The 25,921-nt window shown below is 44.4% G+C and overlaps 1 protein-coding gene across 2 annotated transcripts in view; it reads right to left on the bottom strand.

Annotated features, from left to right (window-relative positions):
- KSR2 (kinase suppressor of ras 2) overlaps nucleotides 1-25,921 on the bottom strand; it is a 187,356-nt gene that overhangs the window by 65,517 nt on the left and 95,918 nt on the right. For both annotated transcript variants that reach the window (XM_087880196.1, XM_087880197.1), the window contains exons 6-11: nucleotides 15,167-15,236; nucleotides 13,725-13,808; nucleotides 12,393-12,460; nucleotides 12,069-12,187; nucleotides 2,363-2,531; nucleotides 646-687 (exon numbers count right to left, since the gene is read on the bottom strand). In XM_087880196.1, coding sequence (XP_087736322.1) covers nucleotides 646-687; nucleotides 2,363-2,531; nucleotides 12,069-12,187; nucleotides 12,393-12,460; nucleotides 13,725-13,808; nucleotides 15,167-15,236 — 552 coding nt within the window. The remainder of the gene's footprint in view (nucleotides 1-645; nucleotides 688-2,362; nucleotides 2,532-12,068; nucleotides 12,188-12,392; nucleotides 12,461-13,724; nucleotides 13,809-15,166; nucleotides 15,237-25,921) is intronic.

The following is a 25,921-nucleotide window of genomic DNA, read 5'->3' on the forward strand; positions in this document are numbered from 1 at the left end:
TTCCAACTATTTCTTCCTTCCTTCCTTTTTCTTTTTTCTGGAGTTGATGAGACACAGCTTGCCAAGGTGATTGGCAGAAACCTAAACCCAACACCATGCTCAGAGAGTTTCTCTTTAACAAGGTTTATTGAGGCGAGGAGGAAGGGATTTACAAGAATTCCAGCAACGGCTCTGTTTTGCATGGATAACCCACCTATTCCCTGGGTAAAAAGGTAAAGGTTCCCCTTGCACATATGTGCCAGTTGTTCCCGACTCTAGGGGGCGGTGTTCATCTCCGTTTCAAAGCTGAAGAGCCAGCGCTGTCCGAAGACGTCTCCGTGGTCATGTGGCTGGCATGACTCAATGCCAAAGGCGCACAGAACGCTGTTCCCTTCCCACCAAAGGTGGTCCCTATTTTTCTACTTGCATTTTTGACCTGCTTTCAAACTGCTAGGTTGGCAGAAGCTGGGACAAGTCACGGGAGCTCACCCCGTTATGCGACACTAGGGATTCGAACCGCTGAACTGCCGACCTTTCGATCGGCAAGCTCAGCGTCTTAGCCACTGAGCCACCGCGTCTCCTGGCTACATGCAGGTAAAAACTTTCTGAATTTCTAGCAGATCTTCTGGTTAGAACTACTCTTGCCATTGTCGGTAGATTACTTACCTGGAAAAATGAACTGCTGCTTGTACTTGTAGTAGTGAGAAGCTGGAAGAGTGAAAACACATAGATTAGGAGGAATCAGAGATTAGCAGGGCTTCCATTCTGAGTAGAACATAGAATCAAAGGGTCTGGAAGAGACCTCAGAGATAATTTAACAACCGGTTCTCTGCCCTAATGACCAGCTGGTAGGCATGGCTCGGGGGGAGTCATGTGACCGTGTGGGCGTGGCCAACTCAACGTCACTTGATGGGCGCTTCGTCTTAGCTGTTACAATGTAATAAGGGTTAACCAGAGAGGCGGTTTCTGTAAGCAGGGCAATAAAGATTAGGCTAGAAACACCACCAGAGTGTTTCCTTCCTGCCTTCCTTACAGGATTAGCCTTGTAAAGTGGGAAAAAAACCAAAATAAGATTTCTTCCAACAACCGGTTCTCCAAACTGCTTAGAAAGTTAACAACCAGTTCTCCCAAATAGGTGCGAACCAGGGGTGAAATCTACTTACCTCTCCTACTGGTTCAGAAATGCATGTGTCATGCGTCATGTGTGCGTGCCGACCCTCTGCGCATGAACAAACCCTTCTGCACATGTGCAGAGGGTAAAAAACAGGTTACTTCGTGGTTAAAACCAGGAAGTAATGACGACCGGGCGAGTAGGCGGAGCCTCAAGCTGCCATTGCTACCGGTTCTCCGAACTGGTCTAAGCCAGGAGCATTTCACCCCTGCTGCGAACTGGCTGAATCCCACCACTGCCTATGGTGTAAGGTTACATATGGTATAAAGTTAGGCAATTTCTCCTGACTTCTAAGTTGGAAAAAAAGGGGCTCATCCTTGGTGAATTTCATGTCTGTGTCTTCCTAAATGTTTGCCAGGACCCAGGGGTGAGCTCCTGAATTGAACTGGCTCGCTAAAAAAACTGGGCCAAATGCTTAATTGTTTTTATCGATGCAAACTGGCAGAGTTTAGCTCCAGCAAATTGCTCAGTGGACATCTGGAATAACCCTCCAACTGGACAGCTGCTTGCAAATATTTCTGCATATTTTTCTATTTATGCAAACATTTCTGCATATATTTCTGCATATATATATATATATATGAAAAAGCTCACTGTAAGCAAAACCCAAAGATTTCGAGAACAGCAAAATTCCATCTGTTCGGTTCAGCCATTTTGGAATCTAGTTCCTTGAACATTTTAACAGGATTGCTGTTAAATTCCAACCCCCAGCTCACTCAGAGGCATCAGAAGGACCCGGATTGGTGAAAAACATACTAGATCAGGGATGTTAAACTTGTGGTGTGCAGGCCGAATGCGTCGTCATACGCTGTCCACGCCCACCCCCCGTTTAGCGAAGGAGAAAAATATTGCGATACATCACGTAACAACAATGTGGCACCGCAAGTTTGATACTCCTGTACTAGATCCTAGGCATCAGGTCTGAAAGACCAGCTCCACATCTGAAAGTCCAATTAAACTGATTTCTTGCTACCTCTACATATGAATCTTCTCAATGAATGGTTAGCACCCGTTTGGAGTTAGATAAGGATCAATGGAATTGAAGAGAAGTTGGACTGAGTTCCCTTGTGGCTACGTAGTGATTCCAGGCTGGTGCCCCTTTTCACTCTGCCCCCAAATGCTGCCACTCCTTCCCTTAGACTAGGATCGCTGGCAGGAGCTGGCTGCTGCACCTAATAGTGACTGAATGATTACTGAATATGTCTCATTTACCTGGCAAATTGAACTGTTTTTGTTGCCGCGTGCACTGCGGGGAGGGGTGCAAGGGCGAAGGCGGCGTGGCGCTGGGTGGCAGGGGGGGAGCTGGTGAAGAAGGGGTGGACGACGTCGTCGAGGAGGGATTGCTGCTGGAATCAGGCTGGTAGGGCACTGGAATGTGATCCTACGAGAGAAGGAAGAACAGTCGGGTGAGCACTTAACAAGCAGGCCTGAAGGTCTCCAGTTTGGGCTTCCCCAGAAGATCTATGTCAACTTGCAAAGCATCCCTGGCCTGCTCTCGAATTGCCATAGGCAAGTGGGATGGGAAAATGGTGGAGCAACATGGCAGCCAAAAACAAAAGCACATTCCAGACATATCTCACTCAAGGCTGTCTCCCAGGGTTACCCACAGAGGCCGGAGGGGAGTGATCTCTACAACCCGCGAAATTGCTCCGTTGGCAAATGTGACTGATGACACACCTTGGGGGGAGGAGGGAAACAGGGTCAAGATTGGGTTGTAAATTATGTGGGGTCAGAGTTGGCTTCACTTGGAACGTGCCAACATGAAGCTCCTAATAAATAATTGGATTTCTTTTGAAGCTGGGCTCGAAGCTCATGATTTAATTAGGGCATCCATCAGAACCCTGACAATCTACACGTAGCCCTCAACTTATGACCTCAGTTGGGATCAAAAATTGCATCACTAAGGAAGGTGGCTGTTCTCTAACGGAAAGTGTTGTGGCTTGCCAGTAGAGCTGGCAGCAGAATCGGACAGTGAGGAGGTTGGGGAGGAACAATTGGCTAGTCCTGGGGGCTGGGGAAAGCTCGGACGAGGGCTCTGTGTCGGAGGCAGAGAGGGAGCTAGACAGCAGCGAGGCAGAGGAACAGCTGGAGCCTGTTCCCAGTGTGTGCATGCGCAGAGCTGCCAGAAGACAAGATCAACTCAGAAAGCAGGGTCGACTTGGGAGTAAAGCCACACCTTGGAGGTGATTGGCCCCTCCCATAGGAAACAAAAGAGGAGCGAACAGGGAGGGGGCTTTTGCAGGAAACAATTCGGGTGGGCGGTTGGTTGTTTCAAGAGTGGGAAGTTCTGTTCATGACTCTAAGGGACTCTGCACCAAGTTTTACCTTACTCTGCGTTTGGAAACAAGTTACGTGGCAGCTTGCCAAGCGAGATAAGGTTTGTGTTGATAAATATTCCTTTGAAAAACTGTTCGGACAAGCCTTGCTGACTTGTGAATGAAAGGAATTCACAGTCGTGTAAATAAAAGAGGTTTTGTCGGGACCAAAACTCTGCTTCCTGCTTTTTAAGGGAGTCTAGGTCAGAACAGAAGGCTAAACGGGTGGGAGCAGTTCTCACTTCCGGTTGTAGGATGTTCCACAGTGCTGGAGCCACAGCAGAAAAGGCTCTTTTCCTTGACCCTGGCCGGTCAGAATTACGTGGCCGACAGGGTCTGCAGAGGACCCCTTCGGCTGGAAGACGTGAGGCGGGCTAGTGCTAAGTTTTTAATTCATTGAGCATTGAATAAAATCACCAGGCAAACTAACAGGTTATTGACCCCAGATTGATCGGATCTCATTGGCAAGTGTTCTCCTTTATTAACCACCTTGCCTCTGTAGCTGGGGTGTAATATAAGGCCAAGACCTGTCATCTTCCCCCTTTCAAAAGGTTCCCATTCTGAGGCTGGTTTTATATTTTATTCATTGAACTTTAGTGTAGAAGCTTTATTCATTCTCATTCCAGCTGCTGAGGATGCTGGCGTCATTAACTTTTTATTGGGACTGCTCACCTCCTGGAAGGAGTTTTGAGTGCGGGTTTTCCAGCTCTGTGTGAGCCTTTCTACAAAAAGTCTCCAAAGCAAAATGCAAAAGAGAGAGGGGGGGAAATAAAGAGGGAGAGAGAGAAAGAGAGAGAAAGAGGGGGGGAACAGAAAGAGAGAAAAAGAGAGGGAAAGAGAGAGAAAGAGAAAGTGGGAGAGGGAGAGGGAGAAAGAGAGAGAGAGGCAGGGAGAAAAAACAGAGAGAGAGAGAAAGAGAGGGAGGGAGGGAGAAAAAACAGAAAGAGAAAGAGAAAAAATAGAGAGAAAGAGAGAGAGGAGAGAGAGGAAAGGGAGAGGAAGAGAGAGAGACACAGGGAGAAAAAACAGAAAGAGAAACTTAGAGAGAGAGAGAGAGAGGGAGAAAAAACAGAAAGAGAAACTTAGAGAGAGAGAGAGAGAGAAAGAGAGGGAGGGAGAAAAAACAGAAAGAGAAAAAGAAAAAATAGAGAAAAAAGGGAGAGGGAGAGAGAGTCGGAAACGGGTAGGCATTAGGATTTCTTTAACTAGCTAGGAGGCTGCCCAGTTCCCAGCACATCTTGCCCATAGACTGAGAAATTCTCACCACGTGTTTGGATAGTAAAACCACCACCTGGTGCTTCCTGGTAGTACAGCTACACCTGGGCTACCTGAGCAGCTGGGAGACATGGGAAGATCTTCGGGGTGGAGAAAAAGGAGGCAGGGAAAGCCCATTGTGTCCCCCCTGGAGGATCCAGCTTGGCTCCAGTGATTCCCCCATCCATCGTTCCTCACGGGCCGTTTAACTTAAAAGGGGCAAGCGAGGGCATTTTGCGATAAGGGTGCGACAGACGGGAGCTTCGCGCCAGGCTGCACATCCTGAACGCGGCTCTACGAACGCTACCGCCTGCCAACTGTCTGATAACGCCGTGGTGAAGAAGAGTTCCTAGCGCTGGCAAAGAGTGCCTAGGAGTTGGAAGAAGACGAGGGGAACTTCAAATTAATTAGAGGGGTGGGGGGATACCTTAAGGCAAGTCTCCATCTGTATAGCTGTCTTCTCTTAACAGAGCAGTTCCTGCTTATTCACTTGCCCTCTTTCACCAAATTTTGGAGTCGGCCGAGAGAAAGAGAGAGAGGGGCTTTCTGGGGTTCCACCTTGAAGCACCCAGATGTCAGAGTAATCAAAGAGGAAGCTTAAGAATCATAGAGCCTTGGTAGTACAGGGGTTTAAGGCACCCTGTTATTAAGCTTATTAAGACCAGATGCCTGCAATTACTGCAGGGTTCGAATCTCGCCAAGGCTCAAGGTTGACTCAGCCTTCCATCCTTTCTAAGGTAGGTGAAATGAGGACCCAGATTGTGGGGGCAATAAGCTGACTTTGTATAAATATATACAAAAAGGATGAAGGCTATTGCTGAGCACATTGTAAGCCGCCCTGAGTCTTCGGAGAAGGGCGGCATATAAATCAAATTAAAATAAAAAATAAATAAAAAAATAGAATCATAGGGCTGGAAGTGACCTTGGAGGTCTTCTAGAAAACCCCCTTCCCAAGGCAGGAGTCCTTATACCACTGATGGAGATCAAAGTTCTCCATTATCCAACAAGACCAAGCAGGTCTTGTTACTGACTCCTGAAGTCTTCATCCAATGAGATCTCGTTTATATTCCAGACTAGAACTCAGCGTCTCCTGGTGATTGGCCCAAAGTCACTCAGACAGCTTTCATGCCTAGGGTGGGACAAGAACTCACCCTCTCCTGGTGATTGCTCCAAAATCACCTAGCTGGCTTTCATGCGTATAGTGGAACTAGAACTCACAGTCTCCTGGTGACTGGCCCAAAGCCACCCAGCTGTCTTTCACACCTAAGGTGGTACTAGAACTCACTATCTGTTGGTTATCACCTTTAAAGCGCTCCATGGCATAGGACCTAGTTATCTTCGAGACCGCCTGCTGCTATCGATGGCCTCCCATCGACCTGTGCGCTCCCACAGAGAGGGCCTCCTCGGGGTGCCATCAGCCAAACAATCTAGGCTGGTGACCCCCAGGGGGAGGGCCTTCTCTGTGGGGGCACCTTCCCTCTGGAATCAGCTGCCCCCAGAGATAAGGAGAATCCAAGACCTCGGTGCCTTCCGCCGTGCCCTTAAAACCTTCTTTTTCCAGCTAGCCGGGCTGGCCTAACACTTTTTAAAATGTTTTTTAATTGTTTGTTATTGTTTTTAATCATGGGGCCAAATTTATATATATCTTTTTAATTGTATTTTAATGTTTGTAGTTTATGCCTTTACTTGGCTGTTCACTGCCCTGAGTCCTCAGGGAGAAGGGCGGGATACAGATTTAAAAATAAATAAATAAATAAATAAAATCTCTGGTGATTGGCCCAAAATCACGCAGCCGGTTTTCATGCCTAAAATCAACCTAGATTTGCCATTCCTGGCCTTTTTCAATTATATGCAAACATGCCTAAAAACGACCACGTTTCCCAACGTTTTGCAATTATGCCAGTACAACACATAAGATGCCTTGATTGTACATACCTACGTAATTTGGGCCCCACCCCTTTATCCTGCCCTCCAGAGACACACATCAAAATCAAATAAAGCTTTTTTTTGCAACCCGTCTTTTCCAAGCAGCCTCTCTCTTCCTGCCCTGTCTCTGAGAAGCAGGAAACAACTTTAAAACAATGCAAAGGCTACTCTTTTGTTCCATTTAAAAAATGATGGATGAGAATCTAGATTGCAGCCTAAATCACAAGAGTCCACAGATTGTTGTTGGTTTTTTTGCCACAGGAGAAGCACAGGGACTTCCTGGAAAATGACAGAGACCAGGTGACCGGTGCACATACGCTCGCCGGAAAACCAGAAGCTCAGCTTCCCAGCACACGCATCCGTGCTGGGGAGCTGCTCTTCCGGTTTCTGGTGTTCCCCCACGCGTGTGCGCTCCCGTTTCGGCCCTGTGCCAAAAAGTATCGCCAACACTGGTCTAGTGGTTACGGCACCAGTCTAGAAAGTGGGAGACTGTAAGTTCTAGTACTGCCTGAAACCATGAAAGCTGCCTGGTGACTTTGGGCCAAAGTCTACTGCCAGCTCCTGGATTGGAGCTGAAAGGCGAAAGGGATGCAGTATGCTCCCTCCCACATGCTGGGATAGACCAGGTGCCTCGATAGAATAACACTTAATCTCTCTCCCCTGGCTCAAACTGATGAAGGGAGGAGAACTTGTGGCTCAGAGGTTAATACAACCACCTAACATGCAGGCAGCCCAAGTTTGAATCCAAGTAAGGGTATGGCTAGCTGATGAGAGCTAAATAGCTTGAAATAGATCTATGCTAGTCTCCCTTTATTTCTTTATCAGCGAAATATAAATTTGATATAAATTTATATATATTTATAAATTTGATATATATATATTTGAGATATATATTTGAGATGTTTGATATATATATTTTTTGAGATGTTTTTCCTCTAGCCAGGTTTTTCCTACGTAACCAAGGTTTTTCTGCAGCCCTAGCTCAGTAGAATCACATCCACTCGATTCTGGGCTTTTTTTCTTTCTGGCAGACAGCAAGTTCTTGCTGCCAGGTGAGAGACTTATATAGATCTATTTCTGGCTCGTTAGCCATCATCAGTAAGCCACACCCACATCTCATGTATCCTCCCTGTAAAGGTACAGTGTGTGTGTGTGTTCCAACTAGTTCAGGTGCTTTCTTAGGAACTTGCTGGCAGAGAAGCAGTGTTCTGAATCCAACTTTGGCATCCCTTAATGGTTTAGTTCCGCGGTGGCTGCTGGCTGACCCCAACCTCAGTACAATTGGCCAGCTGCCCTGTTCCTCTCCCGTCACAGCTCTACGATCAAGAGCCACAAGCCGTTTTTGCAAAGAAAAGGAAGGGCCTTTTCATGCCTTAAGACTTAAAACAGGGTCTTAATTCGGTCAAGTCGCTGTAAGCGCTTGTTTGGTGCCAATGTTTGTTTCTCCCTCTCGCTTCTTTGTGCTCAATTCGAGCCATTGCGGAAGAGTGTTCATAACAGACGGAAAGAGCCAATTGTAGTTGATGCTACGAACCTTGGCTTAAACAAAAGTTGGCTTCGCAAAGTTGTGAAGCACCTCAGCATCTTGAATGGCAGAGAAAGGAATCAACGTACTATATTCTTCCGCATTAGGCACACTTCAAACACCAAGAATACACTAAGGCAGAAGTTTGTCCATCCCAAGGATAAAATGCCCAGACACAAACTGAGCAATGTGGTATATATGCAGTACAATGCAGTGAGCCATGTGCAGATCTGTACATCGGGGAAACAAAACAACCACTTCATAAACGCATGGCGCAACATAGGAGAACAAACCCACGAGGACAAGATTCGGCAGTCTGTCTGCATTTAAAAGACAAAGGCCGCTCTTTTGAAGACAGCAAAGTCCACGTTTTGGACAGAGAGGACTGTTGGTTTGAAAGAGAGGTCAAAGAGGTCATCTATGTCAAAATTGAACAGCCCTCTCTCAACAGAGGGGGAGGGATACGACATTATCTATCTCCGGTCTACAACACAATAGTTCCAAGAAGGCTCCACACCCAGTTGCACTACTCAGGTGACCCTGAGGAGACAGACAAACCTCCAAGTGGCCTCAACGACTCTCTCAAAGGATGCAAATGACCAACTGTCTGCAAGGAGTATAAATCCTTCCATTCCCCACTTTGTCCAGCCAAAGCTAAAGAATTGGATGAGAAGCGAAATGTCTTCCAAGGAAAACAAGAAAGTCCAGTTGGCTCTTGAAATAAAGCAACTTTGGGATTCTTCCACATTGCAAAAAAACAAACAAACAAACAAACCTCACAATCCCTACAAAATTTATACAAGAAACAGGATTTGCTAAATGGGTAGTTTCTGACTTAAGACAACAATTGGGGCCAGAATTTCCATCGCTAAGCAAAGTGGTTGTTGCGTGGGTTGCACCCACTTTTACAAGCTTTCTTAAGCAAATCATTGCAGCTGTTAAGTGAATTGTCTGCTTGTTAAGTGAATCCGGCTTCCCCCCCACTGACTTGGCTTGTCGGAAGCCAACCGTGGCAGGTTGCCAATGCCGATGGCCTGACCCTGGTATGCCACAATCATCATCATAAATAAACGCTGGTTACCAAGCACCTGAATTTGAATTGCATGATCATCGGAATGCTAAGACAGCTGTTGTAAGAATGGTTGTAAGCCGAGGACTGCCTGTAATATATTTTCTATTCTGTCCTGTTCATCAGTTCTCTAGATTTGGATGTCAGAATGGTTGTAAACCGAGGACTGCCTGTAATATATTTTCTATTCTGTCCTGTTCATCAGTTCTCTAGATTTGGTTGTAAAGAATGGTTGTAAGGCGAAGACTGGTTGTAAGAATAGTTGTAAGCCGAGGACTGCCTGTAATATATTTTCTATTCTGTCATGTTCATCAGTTCTCTAGATTTGGATGTCAGAATGGTTGTAAACCGAGGACCGCCTGTAATATATTTTCTATTCTGTCCTGTTCATCAGTTCTCTAAATTTGGTTGTAAAATTGGTTGTAAGCAGAGGACTGCCCGTAATATATTTTCTATTCTGTCCTGTTCATCAGTTCTCTAGATTTGGTTGTAAAGAATGGTTGTAAGCCGAAGACTGGTTGTAAGAATAGTTGTAAGCCAAGGACTGCCCATAATATATTTTCTATTCTGTCCTGTTCATCAGTTCTCTAGATTTGGTTGTAAAGAATGGTTGTAAGCCGAAGGCTGGTTGTAAGAATAGTTGTAAGCCAAGGACTGCCCATAATATATTTTCTATTCTGTCCTGTTCATCAGTTCTCTAGATTTGGTTGTAAAGAATGGTTGTAAGCCGAAGACTGGTTGTAAGAATAGTTGTAAGCCAAGGACTGCCCATAATATATTTTCTATTCTGTCCTGTTCATCAGTTCTCTAGATTTGGTTGTAAAGAATGGTTGTAAGCCGAAGACTGGTTGTAAGAATAGTTGTAAGCCAAGGACTGCCCATAATATATTTTCTATTCTGTCCTGTTCATCAGTTCTCTAGATTTGGTTGTAAAGAATGGTTGTAAGCCGAAGACTGGTTGTAAGAATAGTTGTAAGCCAAGGACTGCCCATAATATATTTTCTATTCTGTCCTGTTCATCAGTTCTCTAGATTTGGTTGTAAAGAATGGTTGTAAGCCGAAGGCTGGTTGTAAGAATAGTTGTAAGCCGAGGACTGCCTATAATATATTTTCTATTCTGTCCTGTTCATCAGTTCTCTAGATTTGGTTGTAAGAATGGTTGTAAGCCGAGGACTGCCCGTAATATATTTTCTATTCTGTCCTGTTCATCAGTTCTCTAAATTTGGTTGTAAAATTGGTTGTAAGCCGAGGACTGCCCATAATATATTTTCTATTCTGTCCTGTTCATCAGTTCTCTAGATTTGGTTGTAAAGAATGGTTGTAAGCCGAAGACTGGTTGTAAGAATAGTTGTAAGCCAAGGACTGCCCATAATATATTTTCTATTCTGTCCTGTTCATCAGTTCTCTAGATTTGGTTGTAAAGAATGGTTGTAAGCCGAAGACTGGTTGTAAGAATAGTTGTAAGCCGAGGACTGCCTATAATATATTTTCTATTCTGTCCTGTTCATCAGTTCTCTAGATTTGGTTGTAAGAATGGTTGTAAGCCGAGGACTGCCCGTAATATATTTTCTATTCTGTCCTGTTCATCAGTTCTCTAAATTTGGTTGTAAAATTGGTTGTAAGCCGAGGACTGCCCATAATATATTTTCTATTCTGTCCTGTTCATCAGTTCTCTAGATTTGGTTGTAAAGAATGGTTGTAAGCCGAAGACTGGTTGTAAGAATAGTTGTAAGCCGAGGACTGCCTATAATATATTTTCTATTCTGTCCTGTTCATCAGTTCTCTAGATTTGGTTGTAAGAATGGTTGTAAGCCGAGGACTGCCCGTAATATATTTTCTATTCTGTCCTGTTCATCAGTTCTCTAAATTTGGTTGTAAAATTGGTTGTAAGCAGAGGACTGCCCGTAATATATTTTCTATTCTGTCCTGTTCATCAGTTCTCTAGATTTGGTTGTAAAGAATGGTTGTAAGCCGAAGACTGGTTGTAAGAATAGTTGTAAGCCAAGGACTGCCCATAATATATTTTCTATTCTGTCCTGTTCATCAGTTCTCTAGATTTGGTTGTAAAGAATGGTTGTAAGCCGAAGACTGGTTGTAAGAATAGTTGTAAGCCAAGGACTGCCCATAATATATTTTCTATTCTGTCCTGTTCATCAGTTCTCTAGATTTGGTTGTAAAGAATGGTTGTAAGCCGAAGGCTGGTTGTAAGAATAGTTGTAAGCCGAGGACTGCCTATAATATATTTTCTATTCTGTCCTGTTCATCAGTTCTCTAGATTTGGTTGTAAGAATGGTTGTAAGCCGAGGACTGCCCGTAATATATTTTCTATTCTGTCCTGTTCATCAGTTCTCTAAATTTGGTTGTAAAATTGGTTGTAAGCCGAGGACTGCCCATAATATATTTTCTATTCTGTCCTGTTCCTCAGTTCTCTAGATTTGGTTGTAAGAATGGTTGTAAGCAGAGGACTGCCTGTAATATATTTTCTATTCTGTCCTGTTCATCAGTTCTCTAGATTTGGTTGTAAAGAATGGTTGTAAGCCGAAGACTGGTTGTAAGAATGGCTGTAAGCCGAGGACTGCCCATAATATATTTTCTATTCTGTCCTGTTCATCAGTTCTCTAGATTTTGAGACATGGGTCCTTTCTATCAATTCCCTGCAGTCATAACAGGAGCGAACAATAAACATCCTTATTCTCAATCCACATTCTGTATCTACTGCTTTCTAAATTGGGAAAGAAGTTAAGAATCCCGTTTAGTCCCTAACTGCACTACCTGTAAGACTAAATTAGAAAGCAACCCCAGGGTTGTGTGACTTTTGTAACATCTCACCTTGTTGATTTTGTTGGTTTTGGGAAGCGTCTGGCTGATGTGCAGATCTGAATATCTGGGGGGCTTCCGCAATGGATTGTTGATATCACATGGCACAGATTCTGTCCGGACTAATCTTGCTGAATCAAAAACAAAAGAGAGAAAGAAAGAAAGAGAAAAGGCTGGAGAAGAGGAAAATCAAAATAAAGAAAGAGGCGGAGCAAAACATTCCACCTTTGGCGATCTGTTATTTTATCCGCTTATTGAACCAATAAAATGTTTAGCGTGATCTGGTAATCAAAGGATTCGGTTGAAAATTAGAAACGTGACTGTAGTGGCTCTTACCTCCACGGTGGATGATCAGCAGGTGACACGGTGGGGCCTCTTTGGTACATTTGTTGTGGCACTTTAGCCTAGGAGGAATCAAGCAGAAAAAACATCTGGTTTGAGGCTCGGCTCATGGGAAGTGGGACTTCAGAAATAGTTCAGACTGGATTATTGCTAGAGGTGGTATTCAGCCGGTTCTCGCGAACCGGTAGCAGAAATTTTGAGTAGTTCAGAGAACCAGAAAATACCACTTCTGGCTGGCTCCACCCCCTGATCTTTTCGCTGCCTCCCAAGTCCCAGCTGATTGGCTGGGTCTTCCTTTGTTGCCATGTACAGGAGAATGGAGCTGGAAAACAGGTTAATGGGGTGGGGAGGGAATGGAGATTTTACAGCATCCTTCCCCTGGAGTGGGGTGAGAATGGAGATTTTGCAGTAGCCGTCCCCTGCCATGCCCACCAAGTCATGCCACGCCCACCAAGCCACACCCACAGAACCGGTAGTAAAAAAAATTTGAATCCCAGCACTGATTACTGCCCTTCCGGAAGAAGTGCAATGGAGTTTCTTTGAATGTATGAATGTATGTATGTAGGTAGGTAGGTAGACAGGTATTTATTTATTTATTTATTTATTTATTTATTTATTTATTTATTTATTTATTTATTTATTTATTTATTTATTTTATATCCCGCCTTTGTTATTTTTTTTTTACAATTCAAGGGAAAGAACACACCTGATACTATTTCCTCCTCCTATTTTCCCCACCATGACAGTCCTGTGAAGCGGGGTTAGGCGGAGAGAGAGGGACTGGCCCAAAGTCACCGAGCCACTTTTCATGCCTAAGTCTGGACTAGAACTCCCAGTCTCCTGTCTTTCACACCTAAGGCGGGGCTAGGATTCATTGTCTCTTGGTGATTGGCTCAAAGTCACCCAGCTGGCTTTCATGCCTAAGGCGGGACTAAAACTCATTGTCTTCTGGTGATTGGTCCAAAGTTGCCCCGCTATCTTTTACACATAAGGCAGGACTAGAACTCACCATCTCCCAGTTCCTAGCCTGGTAGTTTAACCACTAGAGCAAACTGGTTGTCTACAAAATTATAGGACGACAAAGACTTCCAGATCAAGCTGGCTGATTGTGCAAAATCAGCACTTCCAGCTCTCTGATACCAAAGGCCCAGCCTTGACAAATATTGGTGAAAAAACTCCTTATTTTAGACTCCTTATGAACAGGAGTTGCAGGGAGATATATAGGAAGGGCCAGAAGTCTGCAGCAAAGGAAAGCAGAACCTAGCCACAACAATTCAGTATATTAGGTGTCTGGGGAATGCACACATGACAAAAAAGGAGACGTACTTGCAGTTTTTACATTTCAGCCCAAACAACATTCCTTTCCCACAGACGGTGCATGTCTGAGACATCCAATACTTTGTGGAAAACCTGGAGAGAGAAAATGAAAGAGAGAGAGACAGAGAGAGAGAGAAAGAGAAGGGGAGCGAAAGAAAGAGAAAGAAAAAGAGACAGAGAGAGTGAAATAGAAAAAGAGAGAGGGGGGAGAGGAAGAGAGAGAAAGAGAGAGGGGGAGAGGAAAAGAGAAAGAAGAGAAAATGAAAGAGAGAATGTGTGAAAGAGAAAGAGAGAGAGAAGAAGAGGGAGGGAGAGACAGGGGGAGAGAAAGAGAAAAAGAAAAAGTATGAAAGAGAAAGAGAGAAAGAGAGAAAGAGCAAAAGAGAGAGAGAGAGAGAAAGAGAGAGAGGGAGGGAGGGAGAGAAATGAAAGAGAAAGAAAGAGAGAGAGGGGGAGAGAGAGAGGGAGGGAGAGCAAAAGAAAGAGAAAGAAAAAGAGACAGGGAGAGAGTGAAATAGAAAGGGAGGGGGAGAGGAAGAGGAAGAGAGAGAAAGAGAGAGGGGGAGAGGAAGAGAGAAAGAAGAGAAAATAAAAGAGAAAGAGAGAATGTGTGAAAGAGAAAAAGAGAGAAGAGGAGAGAGGAAGAGAGAGGGAGAGAAAGAGAGAAAGAAAAAGAGAGAAAGAAAGAGCGAGAAAGAGAGGAAGCGGTAGGGAGAGACAGGGGGAGAGAAAGAGAAAGAAAAAAAGTGAAAGAAAAAGTGTGAAAGAAAGAGAGAAAGAGCAAGAAAGAGAGAGGGAGGGAGGGAGAGAGAGGGAGAGAGAGAGGTTGGCCTCAGTTAAGCCTATAAAAGCTTTCTCTTCTCCAAATGAGAGCATTTCTCACTGAATAAATCTTCCATGATTTCTGCAGGCTTAGTTCTCCCAGGCACCTGAGTCCGAATTACTTATTGATTTCTGCCGTAGCAAGCCAATACAAATCAATTGCAACTCGCTTGCTCTTAGTAGTTAAACGCAAGTGAGATTTTTTAAATATTTTTTTTTGAGCGAGTCAAACCAACTATATACCCACCGAGGCAAAGAGGGCAGTTGGGAACTTTCAAAACCCCCAAACTGACAAAATATGAGGTGGTGTGAAATTCCGTTTCGACGCAGAGCACGCTAGCGTCCTTGAACGACTCCATCACCTGGAGTAACTCTTTATGCATACGTGTTCTCACGGTGGTTATTAAGGGATTGGAGTATTGTTTGATTTCCCTGTCCCCAAGTATCCATAGCTACCGGTAACAATGGTGCATAGAAAGCTGAAGAATGAGTGATATGTTTGAGGGCCCACAAGGTGGATATAAACAGCTACCCTTGCATCCATTATATCGTAAAATAAAATAACTATCTCTGCCAGCACTCTGCAGATTCTTCCTTTATATATATATATATATATATATTTGTTATACCTGTGTTTGATTGAGTTTCCAAGATCCCGTCTAGGAATTTGGGGGGACCAGCGAGGTACTGAGAGTGTATCTGGAGACAGAGGAGGAAGACAAGAAGAATGCAATGAATAAAGGGAGAAAAAAATGGCTTTCTCTTCAGCCATAAGGAGGATCCAGTTAATTAGGGGTTAATGTTAGTTTACTTTATTGTCAATGCACCTCGTACAACGAAATTAAATGCCATCTTCAATGTAAAGTAAAGGTAAATATTGCCCTTGCACATATGTGCTAGGCGTTCCCGACTCTAGGGGGCGGTGCTCATCTCCGTTTCAAAGCCGAAGAGCCAGCGCTGTCCGAAGACGTCTCCGTGGTCATGTGGCCGGAATGACTCAACGCCAAAGGCGCACGGAACGCTGTTCCCTTCCCACCAAAGGTGGTCCCTATTTTTCTACTTGCATTTTATTTAATGTGCTTTCGAACTGCTCGGTGGCAGAAGCTGGGACAAGTCACGGGAGCTCACCCCAATTACGCGGCACTAGGGATTCGAACCGCTGAACTGCCGACCTTTCGATCGACAAGCTCAGCATCTTAGCCACTGAGCCACCGCGTCCCTCTCGTCAGTGTACATTATACATAAACAATAAAACAAAAACTACCCATCCTTCGCATTCTATACAATTGAATTGAAAACCCCGATATTGCATTAATATTGCACTATACCGTAGAATTCGATATGGTTACTGCCCTGCGATAGAAGCTGTTTTTCAGCCTATTTGTCCTTGTTTTTATTGTCCTGTACCGTCTGCCAGATGGTAATAGTTCAAAAAAAAAAAAGGGTGCCCAGGGTGAGATGAATCTTTAAGAATGTTTTGAACTTTCTTAAGGCAGCGGGCGCTATAAAAGCTCTTCCAATGAGGGGAGAGGGTAACCAATGATCCTCTGGGCAATGACGTTGACCCTCTGGAGCGCTGTCCTATCTGCCACTGTGCAATTGGCAAACCAGACACAGGTGCGGTAAGTGATAGATACTATCAGTTTTCTGGACTCCTTTTGGAACTTAATATGTTTACAAGGCAGGTTTTTTTCCCAGGATTTTCATTTCTTTTTCCCAGTCCAACTGCTGAATTCTGATCTCGCCTACCAACAGAAAGTGACATTTTCAGGTTTATTATATAGGCTTTCCCTACTGACCAATATTTCCTAAAGATACCTGCGTTTGCATGTAGAGTCCTTGGTGCTCCCTGAGCTTGGTTGTTTCATTGCAGATGTTTTGCTACTGTTGTGGTCCGCCAGCAGCCTGTGGAGCTGGCAGCGGAGTCGGACAGTGAGGTGGCTGGGGAGGACAATGGGCCAGTCCTGGAGTCCCGGATGAGGGCTCTGCGTCGGAGGCAGAGATGGGGCCAGGGCCATCTGGGAGCGATGCGCGGACTCCGGAGCCTCCAGAGGCGGATAGCAGAGAGGCAGAGGAACAGGAGGAGCCTGTTCCTAATGCACGCATGCGAAGAGCTGCCAGAAGGCAAGAGCAGCTAAAGCAAAAAGGACGACTCAGGAGTAAGACCAGGAGATGATTGGCCACTCCCATGAGGCTTAAAAGAGCAGCAACGGCTCTTGGGATCTTTATAGGAAACCAACGTTGCTACATTTGTTTCTTGTCGGCATCTCTTGCTTCTGAACTTTTGCCCAGAAAAGCCTTTGGCAGGGTGTAAAAATCCATGAAAAGAAAAGTTTCAGAAGAAAACAGAACATTTAATTCGACTACATATGCTAGTTTTGTGGCCGCTCAAGAAATAGTCAGGGACAGGAAGGGTTTTGTGGCTCCCGGTGTTTTCTTTTCTGTGGGAAACGGGTCCAAATGGCTCTTTGAGTGTTTAAGGTTGCAGACCCCTGATTTAGAAGATATTCTGGGCTTGGAGGGGCATGACACCATGCAGGGGGCTGGATAACGTTTCTCTATGGCTAACGTGAACTAGCACCGAAGCGTTGGGCTTTTCAAATTCGGCTGCTCTCTGAAGGAATCTTAAATCTTACCTAATTTCTCGTGAGCCACTCTGGGGGTGGTGATGGTTAGGGTTTCACTCTCCGATCTATCCATATTTAGGCAGGACTTGGACATATACAAAGGAATCGCTGGGGGAAAAAAATGTGAAAGGAGGGAGGCGCCATTGCATCCTTTCCCCAAGAGAGACCCAAGGAGAAAAATCTCTTTTCCTGCTGTGCTGCGGTTTGAATACTGCTGGGTTCGGAGTCGTTGTGACCGCTGTATCCTTTTTAATTCTCCCATCAAAACACACACATGCACGCACGCACCTCTGGCTCTCCAGATGCTTGACATTTCCTCCTCTCCCCTCCCCTCTCCACGGCCCGCCCAGCTCTGCTTCTGACCCACCAGAACGAAGCCTTCTCCGAAGGCTTTGCAAATGACTGTTTGCAAGAATAAATACTCTGGCTTGCCTCGAAGAGCAAATTAAAAGAAAGCTGCCAACCGTTGCAACCAGGAGTCCGTTTATATTTCTCTTTTTAAGCCGAGGGGCCCACGGGGGCCCCGCTGGAAATTTCGGAGATATTATATATATGTACGTATGTATACCTGGACTGCTGGAATTTGACCATCTGTAAGCACCGAGCAGGCAGGCAGGTAGCTTTAGCCCCTGAGGGTTTTTCTATATACATCAGTCAATCTTTGAGCCCTCGGGCTCCGGAGAAGCAAATTTTATAGCATTTTATCTTAGAGGCTTTGAATGCCGAGGTTGGCTTTCGTTATCCCAGCTTGGCTATAAAGGCAGGTGAAGGTGTGTGTGTGTTTTTAATTACGTGCCATTTTTGGAAGGTTACATTTGCATCTGATTTCCTGTGTGGTGATAAAGCTCCCTTTGCTGCGTAAGAAAGCATAACTTAGAGGCACGGTTGATTTTACGGGGCGAAGAAAAGGAAAAAAATATATATATTGCCGAGAGCTAGGGACCAAATGCAGTCAGCCCTTCGATTCCAATCCGGGAGGAAGTGATAAGCAGAACATTTCCAAATTCATCCCATGCTTGCTCCAGAAAAGTAAAGTCCTACACTTAGGTAAGAAAAAACCAAAAGCACACATATATACTGGGTGAAACCAGGCTTAATAGCAGTGACTGGGAGAGGGATCATGGAGTCTTAGTGGACAACCAGCTAAATATGAGCCAGCAGTGGCAGCCAAAAAAGCCAACGCCATCCTAAATTGCATTAACAGAGGGATACAATCAAGATCAAGGGAGGTACTAATACCACCCTATAAAGCCTTAGTAAGACCATACTTAGAATCCTACATCCAGTTTTGGTCACCACACTGTAAAAAAAGATGTTGAGACTCTAGAAAGAGTGCAGAGAAGAGCAACCAGGATGATTAGGGGACTGGAGACTAAAACCTACGATGAACGGTTGCAGGAACTGGGCATGGCTAGTCTAGTGAAGAGAAGGACCAGGGGAGACAGGATAGCAAGTCTTCCAGTATTTGAGGGGCTGCCACAGAGAGGAGGAAGGGGGTCAAGCTATTTTCCAGAGCACCTGAAGGCCAGATAAGGAATAATGGATGGAAACTGAACAAGGAGAGATTCAACCTGGAAATAAGGAGGAATTTTCTGACAGTGAGAACAATCAACCAGTTAGGCAGAAGTTCCCTTCAGAAGTTGTGGGAGCTTCATCACTTGGGACTTTCAAGAAGAGACTGGACTGCCATCTGTCAGAAATGGTGTGGGGTCTCCTGCTTGTGTGGGGGGTTGGACTAGATGGCCTACAAAGTTCCTTCCAACTCTTGTTAATCTGAATCTATCAAAAATGATCAAAGGTCTGTAGACTAAAATATGAAGAACGGTTGCAGGAACTGGGCATGGCTAGTCTAAGGAAGAGAAGGACCAGGAGAGACAGGATAGCATCTTCCAATATTTGAGGGGCTGCCACAGAGAGGAGAAGGTCAAGCTATTTTCCAGAGCACCTGAAGGCCAGATAAGGAATAATGGATGGATACTGAACAAGGAGAGATTCAACCTGGAAATAAGGAGGAATTTTCTGACAGGGAAAACAATCAACCAAGGGAACAGGTTGCAATGGAAGGTCACGAAAGGGGATCGCGTGACTCCGGGATGCTCCAACCGTCACAAATATGAAGCAGTTGCCAAGCGTCTGAATTTTCATCACATGACCATGGGGATGTTGCAATGGTTGTAAGTTTGAAAATCCATTGAAAAACGGTTGTAAGTTTGAAAAACGGTCGTAAGTCCCCTTTTTTCTGTGCTGTTATAACTTTGAAGGGTCACTAAATGAATTGTCGTAAGTCGAGGTCTACCTGTGGTTCAGCAATACTGATGGGAGTTCTGCCCCAGCTACGGACCCCAAAGAATGCGCACAAACTCTATACAAAGCTTATTTACTCAAAATAACGTTCTTGAACTGTCTTAACAGCCTACCAGAATTCTAAGATAAGGTAATCACAGTCTTACTAGAGTTGGCAGAGAGCCCAGAAGCAATTTGCAGAGAATCCAGACGCGAAGGAGAGTGAACTAAAGTTATTCCTTACAACTTGCTGCAATCGGCGTTCCTCCTTAAATAGGCTAAGGGAGTGGCCAATTAGCCCCAAGCCTTACTCTCGAGGAGACCTCCTCCTGAGTAACCACTCCTGCCTTTTGGCAGCTCTGTGCACCTGTGCATTGAGAAGAGGCTCCTCCTCTTCTTCCTCTTCACTTAAGGGAGCTTCTGGAGGTTCTGAAGGCCCTGGCTGAATCCCTGCATGTGGCATCAAATCTTCTCCAGCCTCCTCATTGTCTGACTCGAGCACCAGCTGCACAGGCTGCTGGCGCAGCACCACACCAGCCTCCTCGTTGTCGGAATCAGCTACTAGCTGCACAGGCCGCTGACGGGCCACAACAGATGGGCCAAACGCTCTCACCTGGTTCTGGCCTCTTATGGTGCTCAGCTCGACCCTTAGGATTTCTACCTGCACTTTATTCCAGTCTCTTGTTTATTTTATTCTTTCTTTCTTTCTTTCTTTCTTTCTTTCTTTCTTTCTTTCTTTCTTTCTTTCTTTCTTTCCTTCCTTCCTTCCATCTTTCTTTCTTTCCTTCCTTCCTTCCTTCCTTCTTTCCATCTTTCTTTCTTTCTTTCTTTCTTTCTTTCTTTCTTTCTTTCTTTCTATCTTTCTTTCTTTCTTTCTTTCTTTCTTTTATTCAATTGATCTGCCACCCACCTCAACCATTCTAGGTGGGACTCCTAGACTGGGGTCCAAAATCTTGCGCTTGCCTCCTTTGAGGAATTAGCATTTCAACAATCAGGCATTAAATCAAAGTCCTCTGTCCAAGAGCCCTGGAAAGCAGCTGATTTATACCACTCATGATCTGGTCTGGATGAGCCGAGAGGCATCGCTTTATTTTCAGAAATGCCATTTGCTCATCCCTAAATCAACTTACCCAAACGAGCTGACCTCTCCTCTTTCCCTCCCTCCCTCTTTCTCTCCCTCCCTTTCTTTCTCTCCCTCTTACTCTCTGTCCCTCCCTCTCCTTCTCCCCCTCTTTTTCTCCCTCCCTCCCTCTCTTTCTCTCTCCCTTTATTTCTCTCCCTCTTTCTCTCTATCCCTCCCTCTCCCTCTCCCTCTCTTTCTCTCTCCCCCTCCCTCTCTCCCTTTCTCTCTCCCTCCCTCTTTCTCTCCCTCTTTCTCTCCATCCCTCCCTCTCCCCCTTTCTCTCTCTCCCCCCCTCTCTCTCTCCCTCTCTTACTCTCTCTTTCCCTCTCTCTCTCCCTTTCTTTCTCTCCCTCCCTCTCTTCTCTCTCTCTCTTTCTCTCCCTCCCTACTCTCTCTTTCTCTCTCTTTCTCTCCCTACCTCTCCTCCTTTGTGGACCCAGGCAGTTACAGATACTTACCTGAAGTTAAATTAAGCCTTCTGCTTTAGCACAGGTTATTTCGACTGACTTTTACTCAATTAAATCCCGCTATTTTACAGAAGAGGAAGGGGAAGGAGGGAGCCTAGCTGAGGCACTTAATTATTTTCTATAACATGCTCATTTGCCAAATTTATTTATATATATTATTAAAGTCTACCAGGAATTGCGACCTCCGAACAAAGCCCTGAGAAACCCTCTGTGGTTCTCAGGTAATTATTTTCATTACAGGCGTGATGGATGAAGGATCAGAAGGATTAATGATGGCCCCGATGTTTGCAGTGGCATGTAAGGTAAAAAGGAAGAAGGTTGAAATGCGGCTGCGGAGGAGCTCCGGTAGGTTTCAGAGTGGGTGCGTTAATTTAATATTTTCTTTTCCAAGCCCAAAGAAGATGAAACAGCAGCAATTTCCTTGATGTTAAAAGAGGAATCGTAGCAATAAAGGACAACTGTCTGGTTGCATTGTGAACCTGTAGTCATAAATCAGGCAGGAAGCTTCCTTTCCATCCTTATAACAGAATAACAAAATAACAGAGTTGGAAGGGACCTTGGAGGTCTTCTAGTCCAACCCCCTGCTTAGGCAGGAAACCCTAAACCCTTTCAGACAAATGGTTGTCCAATCTCTTCTTAAAAACTCCCAGTATTGGAGCATTCACAACTTCTGGAGGCAAGTCGTTCCATTGATTAATTGTTCTAACTGTTGGGAAATTTCTCCTTAGTTCTAAGTTGCTTCTGTCCTTGATTAGTTTCCACCCATTGCTTCTTGTCCTGCCTTCAGGTGCTTTGGAGAATAGCTTGACTCCCTCTTCTTTGGGGCAGCCCCTGAGATATTGGAAGATTGCTACCATGTCTCCCCTTAGTCCTTCTCTTCATTAAACCAGACATTCCCAGTTCCTCCAACCGTTCTTCATAAGTTTTAGCCTCCAGTCCCCTCATCATCTTTGTTGCTCTTCTGTGCACTCTTTCTAGAGTCTCAACATCTTTTTTACATCATGGTGACCAAAACTGGATGCAGGATTCCAAGTGTGGCCTGACCAAGGCCTTATAAAGTAGTATTAACACTTCACGTGATCTTGATTTTATCCCTCTGTTGATGCAGCCTAGAACTGTGTTGGCATTTTAACCTCCAGTCCCCTAATCATCTTACTTGCTCTTCTCTGCACTTTTTCTAAAGTCTCAACATCTTTTTTTTTTTTTTACACCGTGGTAACCAAAACTGGATGCAGTCTTCCACGTGTGGCCTTACCGGGGCATTATAGAGTGGTATTAACACTTCTTCACGTGCTCTTGATTCTCGTCCTTTTGGACAAAGCTCCGCGCAGGGAACTGGCACAGTCCTTTCTTTCCAACTCTAGACTCAGCTCTGCAGCCTTTGTTCCAGGGAGAACTATTCAGGTTTTGCCTCTCAGAGCTGACAAGCTCTGGTTGACAAGACACAGCGGTGGGGGAGAGGAGTGGGGGGAGAAGGCCTGGGGGTCGCCCCCTTCTCTCTTCCTCTTTGACAAGAGAGAGAACCACGGCGAGGTCAACGCGCCACGGCTGTCTCCCACTGATCGGCAGTTGTGACAACAAGACCCAAAATCTGCATGGCCCCTCGTGCCCCCTCCGCAGGGAAGTGGGGTCCAGCAGGCAACCCGTGGAGATGCAAGCAGGCTGGAGGTGACATCTGGGGCGCCCCATGGAATCATCTCGCAATGATTACGGAGCGCTTCGAAGAACAGGCTCTGAAACATCCTTCCTTCCCTTTCAACTTAAGAGTAGAATTTTTTTTCCCCAGACTGGGGAGGTGGGCTAATGAATGAAGAGGGATTTGGGAACAGCTAAAACTGAATCATGGAATCATAATGGGACTTTAAGGAGAGTTATATGATAAAAGTCCTATGTATCTGGTTTTATATCTATTAACCGCAACTAGAATTACTGTATACTTCTATGTAATCGTTCTGTGTTTATGGCTATGTTTTGCCTATTTATATCCTTTTATTTGTGCCAATTTTTTTCATGTGTCCATGGCTATGTCTATAATGCTACTTGTTTCCTTGTACTTGTTGACAGATAGATAGATAGATAGATAGATAGATAGATAGATAGATAGATAGATGGATAGATAGATAGGAAAGAGAGAGAGAGAGACACAGGCAAACAGATAGATGGATAGATAGATAAGAGAGAGAGAGAGAGAGAGAGGCAAATAGATAGATAAATAGATAGATAGATAGATAGATAGATAGATAGATAGATAGATAGGGGAGAGAGACAGACAGACAGACAGACAGATGCTGATAGATAGACAATAGAGAGAGGCAGGCAGGCAGGCAGACAGACAGACAGACAGACAGACAGACAGACAGACAGACAGAATTGTGTTTGCACAGCAATGGAAAAACAATGCCATTCCATCAGAGGCGTAGCTAATTAAGAAAATATTAGAATGCGCAGAAACGGATAGATTAACGCTCACTATCAAGGATAAAGAAGAAACTGAATTTTTTTTTTTTGGATATGAGATGTATTTTGTCAATGACTAGACAAACAGAAACAGAAGTTAGAAAGGAGGAGACATAAAAAAGAGGAAATGTTAATGTGGAGAGTTGTTAAAGAAGACGATGTTAAGTATTATTGTTATTATATTATTCTATTATCAATATTATGATGATGAATGCTACAACAAATACATGGATTATGATTGTTTAACAATAATTATACTCAGATCACACACTGTTCGATGGAAATTGAATGTTATATAAATAAAATAAATAAAACATGGGGGAAAAAAAGAGGACTTCTAGTCCAACCCTTGCCAGACGCAGGATGAAAAGACGTTTTACCAGGTACAATGAACTTGCGAAAAAGACATGAAAAATTAGATGCGGTTAATCCTCGACTTACAACCTTCCGTTCAGTGACCCTTCAAAGAACTTGTGAAAAAGCCAAGAAAAATTAAATACTAATACTAAACACATATACAAATCATTTTAAAGAATAATATTGTATTATATGAGACCAGAACTTTTTTTCATTGGGATTTATGGCTACTGAATTTTTTAAAAAGGACTCATGGAAGATTAATTTTTACGTCTGGTTAATTTTTACGTGAGGTTATTAAATGCACAAAGAAAGAAAAGTACTGAAATTATCATAATGGAGGGAATAGATTTTTAAAACTGTTAGGCTTAGCGGAAGGAGAGGGGACCCTCTCTTAAAATATTGCTCTGAAGTACCCAAATCAGCTCACCTCCTCCAAATCTCATCTTCAAAATGTCTAACTATGGAGAGAGACACTCCTTTGGGTGTTCATCAGATAACCAATTAAGGCAAAAAATGTCCCAGGAGATGCCAGCCAAATTGTGAGAGCATCTCAATATGACAGGAGAATTTAAACAGATCCTAGAGGGGTCTTTCACTGTGTCTCTTTCTCTCTCTCTCTCTTTCTCCCTCCCTCCCTCCTTCTCCCTCTCTCTCTCATTCTCTTTCTCTCTGTGTCTTGTTTTCACTTGTTTGTTCTCTCCCTCTTTTTTCTTGTTCATTTTCTCTTTCTTTCTCTTGCACTCTTGTTCATTGTCCCTCTCATTCTCTCCTTTTCTCTCTCTCTTGTCCTCTCTTGTTCATTCTCTCTCTTTCATTCTCTCTCCTTTTCTCTCTCTCTTTCTCTTGTCATTCTCTCTCCCTTTCTCTCTCTCTTTCTCTTGTTTATTTATTTATTTAATTTATTTATTTATTTTGCCGAGTACATATTAGAGCCTTGGTAGTACAGTGGTTTAAAGCACCCTGTTATTAACACAGCTGCCTGCAATTATTGCAGGTTCGAATCTTACCAGGCTCAAGGTTGACTCAGTCTTCCATCCTTTCTAAGGTAGGTTAAATGAGGACCCAGATTGTGGGGGCAATAAGATGACTTTGTATGAATATACAAAAGTATGAAGGCTATTGCTTAACGCATTGTAAGCCACCCTGAGTCTCCGGAGAAGGGCGGCATATAAATCAATTTAAAATAAAAAATAAAATAAATAAATAGATAATATATGTAAGTATAAGCATGAATTGAATACATAAAATGAGTACAATTCCTTCTCCATCTCTCTCCCTTTCTCTCTCTCAGTCTCCTTTGTTGCTCTTCTCTGCACTCTTTCTAGGGTCTCAGCATCTTTTTGGTATTGTGGTGACCAGGACTGGGCACAACATTCCAAGCGTGGTCTCACTCAGAGTGGTATAAATCAACAGATCCATGCAATATCTTTCACCCAGGCAAAGACAGTGCTTGCCTCCTCTCCAAGGGCCTTGTAAATAGGGTTCCTTGATGCTCTCTGAGCTAGTTACTAGGTAAGTAACATTGACGGTGTTATCTAGCTTGGGTCATGAAACATCTGCAAGAAAACCACCAAGCTCAGAGAGCCCCAAGGACCACACAGTCCTTTCTCCTCCTCCTCCTCCTCCTCCTCCTCCTCCTCCTCCTCCTCCTCCTCCTCCTCCTCTTCCTCCTCCTCTTCCTCCTCCTCCTCCTCTTCTCCTTCTCCTTCTCCTTCTCCTTCTCCTCCTCCTTCTTCTTCTCCTTCTCCCTCTTCCTCTTCTTCTTCCTCCTCCTCCCCCTCCTCCTCCTCCTCCTCCTCCTCCTCTCTGCAAAACACTCCCTTCTAGCACTGATGATGTTATCTAGTAGGGTAATGAAATGTCTGCAAGAAAACCACCAAGCTCAGAGAGCACCAAGGACCCCACAGTCCTTCCTCCTCCTCCTCCTCCCCACGCATCCAACTCCCTTCTAACAGTGATAATGTTGCCTAGTTTGGGTCGTGAATCATCTGCAAGAAAACAACCAAGTTCAGAGAGCACCAAGGACCCCACAGTTGCCCTCGTCCTCCTCGTCCTTCCCCCCACCCA

This window comes from Pantherophis guttatus, chromosome 17, assembly GCF_059756535.1.
Source record: "Pantherophis guttatus breed Tessera chromosome 17, ASM5975653v1, whole genome shotgun sequence".
NCBI lineage: Eukaryota > Metazoa > Chordata > Lepidosauria > Squamata > Colubridae > Pantherophis > Pantherophis guttatus.